The sequence below is a fragment of the Cariama cristata genome, unplaced genomic scaffold (genome assembly GCF_000690535.1).
Source record: "Cariama cristata isolate BGI_N322 unplaced genomic scaffold, ASM69053v1 scaffold17482, whole genome shotgun sequence".
Classification (NCBI taxonomy): Eukaryota; Metazoa; Chordata; class Aves; order Cariamiformes; family Cariamidae; genus Cariama; species Cariama cristata.
Genome location: NW_009602356.1, coordinates 68619 through 76918, shown reverse-complemented (window position 1 = coordinate 76918; position 8300 = coordinate 68619). Strand labels below are relative to the sequence as shown.

At 44.6% G+C, this 8300-nt stretch overlaps 1 protein-coding gene across 1 annotated transcript in view; it reads left to right on the top strand.

Moving 5' to 3' along the window:
- The window catches only part of LOC104157426 (voltage-dependent calcium channel gamma-4 subunit-like), a 16530-nt gene extending 16394 nt beyond the window's left edge, over positions 1-136 (top strand). Inside the window, 1 exon segment of the mRNA XM_009694743.1 lies at positions 1-136. This exon segment is cut by the window's left edge and continues 20 nt beyond it. Coding sequence (XP_009693045.1) covers positions 1-136 — 136 coding nt within the window.
- The last annotated feature ends 8164 nt before the right edge of the window (positions 137-8300 follow it).

Here is an 8300-nt window from a genome sequence, read left to right as displayed (position 1 = left end):
TTTGAAGGTTACAACGGCTGCCAGCTACAACGCAGACCAAGAAGCCAGTTTTCTGCAGGTTCACAACTTCCTCCAGAAGGAATTTAAGGAAGGACTCCATGTCAACATGGTCAACAGGAGAACGACACCAGTTTGAAGTACCTTCCTTCCTCGCGCTTTTTGAAGAAATATTGAAACAGAATGGATCTGTCATGAAAGAGAAGGAGCGATGTCAAAATACCCTCTCACCTCCTTAATTGTGGCATGTGTTGAGGTAGCAAGTGGAGATCCTCTGGACCAACATAAAGATGTTACATGCTCGCAGCTTTTTTTGAAGCTATTCAGAGTTTGTTTCTTTCAGTTCTTGGTGTCACGAGATGAATGCAGTTCATGTTCCTGCACTTTTGTAGTGTGTACAAAATCTTGGAGAAACTGTGAAGGACTTGCCACCAGTGTGTTTTAAAGGATTACAGAAAAATTGTTGTATGACTTTTTTTTTTTCTAATATTGAGATCCCTTAATACAAACTTGCAAATATAAGTTATAACCAGGCCCAAGGATGAATATGAACTACTCATCAACTGAGCCACTTTCCTTTCACACAGCATATGCTTTGCCTCTTTCAAAAAAAAAAAAAAAAGAGAAAAAAAGAAAAAAAGAAAATATTTTTGAAGGCAACACTTTCTAAAACTGACCTGTGCTACTGAAACCGTAGAGCACCCGTGTACTGAGCATTACAGACTCCCTGATGGGTGGTAAGGGGGTCTCCCGTTCCTGGGTGTAAGGCGTCCCTCGGGGCAATGCAAGTGGGGAAGAAGAGTGTGGGTGAATCTTGAAACACCTAGAAAGGGAAGGATTAAAGTAGGTGGGACCTGAGCATATTTGCAAATATCATTTCTTGCCTAACATGTAGAAAACTTGAATTCTCATTTCGACTAGCCCTAGTGCCTGATCCGGCAAGGTGCTGAGTGCTGTCTGTCAGGAGCCCCTATAGACTACTTATAGCAAGAGCGAGAAGCAGAGCTGAGCCGGGGCAGCCCGTGCAGGCGAAGCCGCTGGTTCCCTGCGACTGCATTCCTGTTTTCCTTACTGCTTCACAAGTGCAACACTAACGCTACTGGAAACTAAGATATCTAAGCAATGTGCATAAGAAAACGAGAAGCTAATACGTTTGGACTAGCAAAACTTCCTGCAGCGATGGGAACTGAGTGTTAACAGAATGGATGACAACTTTGTATTTTTTAAAATAGAACAAAAATAATCACCGTTTATGAGATATTTATTAAACTCTTTTTATTATGAATAAGTGCCGCATGGTGCAAGGTATATGCTTTTAGATGGAAATGATGGTTTGACCTAATTTAATTTATTTTGTAATGATGAATCTACTTACGTGCAGAGAGCCCACAGAAAACTCTATGCATCACCTAAGGGGGGAACTCATTTCTACCCTTTGCTTCTGTATGTTTCTAAAAAAGTCTGAAATAGTTTTTTTTCTTTTGAGTTCCTGCTTTCATTTTTTTACACTTAGGCTTGGAATCTCAAAGCTCGAGGGCCTGACTCAAAGGTAATTTAATTTAATAGTACTCATGTTGATCTTAGTGACCACTCAACCAACTCAACCAAGCCATATGAGAATGAGGTGCCCGATTCCCCTTGGATGAATTAGGTGCAGTGAGAGAGGAGCATCTAATTCCTGTAGATTCCTTTGAATATCCCTGTCGTCTTTGCCCAGAAAATCTTTGCTACCACAAGACTAGAGAAGTGATGACAAGAAAAAAAAAAAAAGAAATCATGATTTGGAAAGCTTGGCTCATTGATGGTGGGAGATCTCAGCCAAACTGTTAAAACCTCTTTAGTCTTAATTTATCTTGCGATGGCCGTGGTGTCAGTGACTCGGTGGTGTTTTGGATACAAGGCTTTCAAGTGGTGGAACAAAGTCCTCTGGGAAATCCCGGAGAAGCTGCCTTAACATCCCCAAAAGCAAGTTGAACCCCTTCTCCCTCGCCCCAGGTAAACCCTGCTTAAGCCTCTCTCCTTGCAAGAACCAAGACACAATTCTCAATTTTAAGTGGAAGTCTTCCCCTAGTTGCTGTTAAGCTCTGCCTGGCCCTCAGCCTGGCAGAATGACATCGTTATGTCGGCGGAGGTGGGTTGGAGCCTTCATCCCAACTTATTAAGAGTTTCCATTCAGGTTAAAACTCTGCTGGGATCCTTTTTCAAACCTCTGAACTCTGAGAGCTAAAGCAAATGGAGCGATGGGAACGATTTAAAAGTAGAAAATGTTGTGCTACTTTCTGTATCAACACACTATGGAGAAAGATGTTACACAAGCTTTTTAAAAAAAATCTCAAAGAGAGGCAGACAAGAAAACTTTTTTACCTACTTTTCGGCTAGGACAACATAAAAGAGTTCTAAAATTATTAAAGTTCTTGATGAAAGGTTTTTTTTACAAGAATCTTTATGCTTTCAAACAATAAATTATTTCCTACTTTTTGAGACTTCGTAATATTAAAATACTTTGATTAGCTATGATAGAAGTAGAAGTTTGCAATGAAAAAAAAAAACCTTCTGTCTCATTAGTGTGTCATACTAAGTGCTAATTAATTTACATCTAATTATAGTTGATGTATTTTTCAAGTGCAATTTCCCAGAACTATTTGTTTCCCACTGTGTTAATAAACTAATAGTTAGAAATAAGTCCTCATCCGTGTTTACTGTAATTAAGAATAAAACCATTCCCTTTAAAACCAGGAGTTAGATATAGGCTGTTCTTCTAAACTCATGTACATTGAACTGGAAGTTGACAGTGTGAGGTTGGCTTCGCACATTGGTTTTGTTCTGTTAATCGTCATTCTCCAGTGAATGTGTCCAAAACCAACCATCTGACTCCAGCCAAAGTCCAAAGCTTTTCTACAGCCTGGGTCAGACCTGCAGAGGCACATGCAGTATTTTTATAAATGTCAGCAAAAAAAGTCTTGCCAAGCATTTTGGGATGTTCCTCTGCCAGAGCCTCCTCCCCCTGAGCAGGGATGGTTTCAGCAGCTCTCCCAGCGCGATGCCTTGCTTCGGTCCGAGCCGGAGCATCTGCTCCTTCTCCAGCAGGCACCTTTGCAAAACAGAGCTGGAGGGGGGGAAGTATTCATGAGATGTTCATGGGATATGGGGTCTGGACAGGGAACAAAGGCACGGGGAGATAACAGGGAGCAGAGCTTTCGCCCTGTGGGAGAATGGGGGCTGCGATTTAAAACGCATGGTCTATGTCAAACTGCGGTGCAGTGATTTGTTCAATCAAAGCAAAAAAAATGTTGCTTCATTTGGCAATTCCAGTAAAAAAAAAAAAATCCTCCAAAAATCAGTCTTTTCCTATGGAAAAATTTGATCCTGACAAAACTGAAAAATTTGCAGCATTCCTCCACATGTGCATGGCTCATCTATCTGAACAGAATTAGATTGTGCTCGGACTTTGAAACCATTCTGTGATAGTTTAAAAAAAAAAAAAAAAAAAAAACAACAAAACACCAAACATCTGTTCTTCCACATCTCTCTGGTTTCCCTGGACATCATCAAACAAAAATTAGCCCCCATTTCTCAACAAGGCCTGCAGATACCACCATCATATCATTAACAATACTTGGTCTTTTGGTATTATCCTATAACATACTGTAACAGCAGACCTAAAAAAAATGCTGTTGGATCAGATTCAATTTTCTGAGAAACAAAGTTTCAGGTATATCGTCAGCTCTCCCTTCCTGAGTTTCTCATGCACAACAGGAGTAAAAGGAGAAATCACTTCATATGCCCATACATCTAACAATAAACTATTTTTATATTTCCTTTTCTTTCTGTATGGATCACATATCCACAAGGGCTAATATATCATGTCCCTTGAGGTTACATTTCTGTCTGCAGTTCTAAAGTGTTATTTCCACTGTGCTTCAGTTCTACTGGTATAAATCACAACCATGTATAATGTACTTAATCCTTACTTTTTAAATAAACCATTTAAAATGTATTCACTTTTGTGTGGAGAAAGGTATATAGATTTTTGACTTCCGAATTCTCTGAGCTGAGATTTCTGTGTTTATTTTTTTCACATTTCTGCCTATTTTGGTTGCAGCTGGGAACATTACTGGACGCCAATATATCAGAGAAGAAAAAACTATTCTTGTGGTCCCACAGACCACAAAATCTCCAAGATAAGCTCTCTTCACAATATTTCCAGGCAACTGGGGTGGAAACAAAGAAAAACCTTCTCGTTTCCAGCTTAAGCTTGGCCCATGTGAGACACTCTGGTTTCAGTGCCCGGTTTGCGACTGGTATGGTGGCCAGAGGCACTGGAAACCACCATCGAGAAAAATAAGCCAGCATCTTCTGAAGTGCTAGCCCCGAGCCTGTGCTTTGCCTCCACCTTTTGAGGTTCCACCTGAATTTACTTCCGAGCACCCTCCTCTCTCTGATCTTGTCCGTTTTGCCTGAAGAAAGCTCGACCCTGTGCCCTGAAGCTCCACGAAAGCCTTGCTCTGACCACCACCATAAAATCCCAGCGTATGAGCGGTGCCGAACACCGGTCAGCAGTTCAGCAGCCCCTCGCCACCCCCAGACATCCCGAACCATCCTTGTATCAGAGACTTCTTCTTCAAATACTTCTTTTAACTTTACCTTCCCAGTTCCTAAGCCTCCAGATTGTCTTTTGAGATGAAGACTGCCTGCGTATCTCTCTCTGCCTGCCTCTCCCCATACGTATGATCAATTGGCACGTCTGGAGGGAGGCAGGGGATTCATCTTTTCAAATGCGTCCGACACCTGGTAGTAAAGCCATTTAGAGCCCAAGCCCAAAGCTGGTTCCCTTGAACTAAAATAAATAAAGGCTCTTCCCACATTGCTGAGCAAGTCTGTGGGTAAATAGTGACCCCAAGAGCTGTGGCCGCGCTGCTGTGAACAGGGATGTATCAAACAGATGCTGTTTGAGGAGCAAGAAACAACGGAGTCCTTAAAGCTTTGGAAAGTGGAAAAAGAGTCCAGCGAGGAGGATGTGGCATTTCCTTGGAATGAGAAAACTAACAAACATGGGAGGTGCCGAAAATAAAAGGGAATGAAGAGCGCTCTGCACCTGTCTGCAGCACGGCTCGTCTTACAGCCCCCGCCGCCTTGCTTCCCCAGAGCTAAAGGGATCGCTTACCCAAACGGCACGCCCCGCACCGCCGTCGGTATTTTAGGAGAACGACGCTGCGGATCAGACGTGCGGGCAGCGGCAGGGATGGCCAACCCTGCCTGCGCTCCCTTGGAGAGGCTGGGCTCTGTCTGGCCGTGCGGGATCCTGTCTCCTTCTTCATGCCCATGGGAGTCTATTAAAAAAAAAAAGTTACAAACCCAACCAACACACACACACGCGTTTTACTTTTGCCTTCAGTGACAGCAGGATTTCAGCCCCAGAATTAGGGAGCTTTTGAGGGGTGCCATTGGCGATACATCCTGACCGTGCTCGCGGTGGTCTCACCACACCACGGCAACGCAGGCTCCGGAGCTCCCATTTGAGGAAAGCCGTTTGCTGAAAATGCATCTGAGAGCAGACCAGGTGCAATCTCCTCTGCTCTGGGTTATTCTCACCTGGGAAGGGTCTTCTGCCGAACATCATTCTGGCAGAAGGGAACCACAGAATTTGGTTAATCTGGTTGTGGTAAATACTGAGGCTCGTCTGGAAGAAATATAGAAAAGTGCAAGTGCTGAGGAGCAGAGCCAAGCCAACATCTCTGCTAGGGAAGAAATAACGCAACACTTGGTCTTGAGGCACCTCCTTTAGCATTTTCTCCAGTAGAGAAACATAATTGTGTCTCTCACTCATTGCTGCTAAAGTGCAACTAATTTCAGCCCTCCCTGCTTCTCAACAGTTCCCTATTAATAGTCTGTTTATATTTCATGTGATACTGATTTTTAAATGTGAATAACTTGCCAGCTGACACAGAGAGACTGCAGGAACCATTCCTAGAGGTTTAGGTATTGTGGTCTTCTGGATGTGCAGAAAAATTCTGAGGTCCCTTAGTCCTCTGCTCCTCCAGAAATCAGTTTTGCTTCTGCATTTGTCAGATGCCCACCTGGCCCACAGAGCCCACCAGCCGCCCAGGGAGGGCAACTTTGCCTCCACGCTGGGACAGAACTTCCCAGGTTGGGGATGGGGACAGAGGCTCAGCCCATGGCCAGAGGAGCCTTTTGGCTCTCGCCGCAGCAGTTGCAGGGGCTGCAAGTGGCGATCACCAAATACTTGCCAGTAGTCCCCAAAAATACACGGGGCCTGTGCTGGGAGGAGGAGGAGGCAGCAACGCCCTTGTGATGCAGCTACATCAGCCCATGGGGAGCAATAACCCCACAAAATAGTTTCTTTCCCAGGGAGCGGTGGCTCTAGGTCACTTTTTGGGAGCTGGGGACAATGTTTCACCTCAGCTGCAGCAATGTGAGTTTTCAGTCTCCGGGAAAGGCACTGCTGCTCACGTCGAAGCTCATCGCAGGTCGTTCACATGCCCAGCTCTGCTCTGCAGGGGAGAGGAGGGGAGGGAAGGATGAATTTTTCCCATCTGATTTCACTTAAGTTGTTTCCTGGATATTATTAAGAAACTCAAAAGAAAGCCAAACCTGAGGAACTTATCCAGATTGGAGGATGCAAATGAGACCAAAAGCGTGATTCTTGCCAACACTGGAAGAGACATAAAGACCAACACCAACAAAAAAATTAATGTGTTCCCACCCCTGCAGTCCTCGTAGGTTGTAATTAGTCTAAAGCATGATCATTAGCACTTGCTGCCTCAGCAACCAGAACCTTGCTTTGTGCCCACATTTGCAAACACACCTTCGCTTTCCTCCGCTCTACTTGCAGAAGACCTGTGGAGTTTGTAGCATCAAGGAAGCAAAGTCAGGATGCAGCTCCTAAGATCGACTGATGTCTAGTGAAATTTAACAAGAGACTACTTCAAAAGAAAAGGCATTACATTTTTAATGCATTCCTTTTCTCATTTAAAGTCTATTCCCTTTAGGCTTTCCGACTTGCCTGAGAACTCTTGGTTCCGGTTTAAATATTTCTCCCAGCCCCAACCCAGCATATCATGGTCCTACGCAAGGCTGTGAGCAGCTTCCTTCAGCCGTGCCCGTGGTCCCTGGTCCCTGCCTTGCCCCATGTCCCCGTTGCCCTCCCCAGTCGCCTTCCCCTCCCATTTTGCACCACGAACCTTCCCTCCTTCCCACGGCTCCCACCTCTCCAGCAGGACCGAGGCACCAGATGCTGTACCGGGTTCGGACACGTCACCCAGCTCCCCAGGGGTGTCTAAGCCAGCCCTGTCACCCATCACGCAGAGTAATGTTAACCCCTTTAAGTCATATTTCAGTTACAGTTAATTTGGATCAGTATTTTTTAACTTTTTCTTTATTTTCTCTCCCTTTCCCATGCTCCCCTTTCACCTTAACTCCTTGCTTCAGACTGTCCTCATTAAGTTAAGCTGACACCTCTGCACCTCTGTTTTGACATCAAATTGGGCTGTTCATAAAACAGGACCGGAGTAGCTTTGACATTATCTTGACATGATAACATGGTATTTGCAGTTTTCCATTGGCTTTCTTTTAACCATTCCTTTGACATTCAGCTACTGTCACTCTCCTCATTTTGACATCGCAATTGTAATGTCAGCTCCACAGTGGCCTCTGCATCGACGTTATCATCAAATTAGCTTTACAATCAGATGAAATGTCAAAAGGAAGGAGAGCAGTTGGCCCCAGCCCTGGCAATCTGGGTTCAGGGCAACAGAAGTCACTTCTGAAAGAAGGAAAGGGTGTGCCGGGCGAGCACCGGAGTTACCACACGCATCAAGGCAAGCCTGGATGGTGGGAAAGCAAGCGAGCACTCGACAGGTTTTGCATAAGGAAAAAATAGGCAAAAGGCACAAAAAAAAATATCAAACCCAGAAATTACTCAGAATACTTCAGGTTAATTAAAAAATAGTTCTAATAAAAATAAACAATAAATAAGTTTGTTTATTTTGCCACTTTCTTCGCGCCGCAGCGCTTGGCTCTGCAGGGACGTCCAGCTCTGAGCTCCTCGCAGAGGCCGCTGCGAGCTGAAGGCGTGGGCGTGCAGTTTGTGGGCTCGGGGCTATTAAACTATTTAGGATCAGACTGAACTCAGGCCCGACGCTATTATAAACACAGATGTTTTTATGACCTAGCTGAAAAGTTAATCATCCTATTAATGCCTATTTCTGGGCATAGCACAAGTGAAGAGAATGCAGCCTTTGAACGGCAGCCGTAGAGACCGTGAGCGAGCGCCTGCCCGCCCG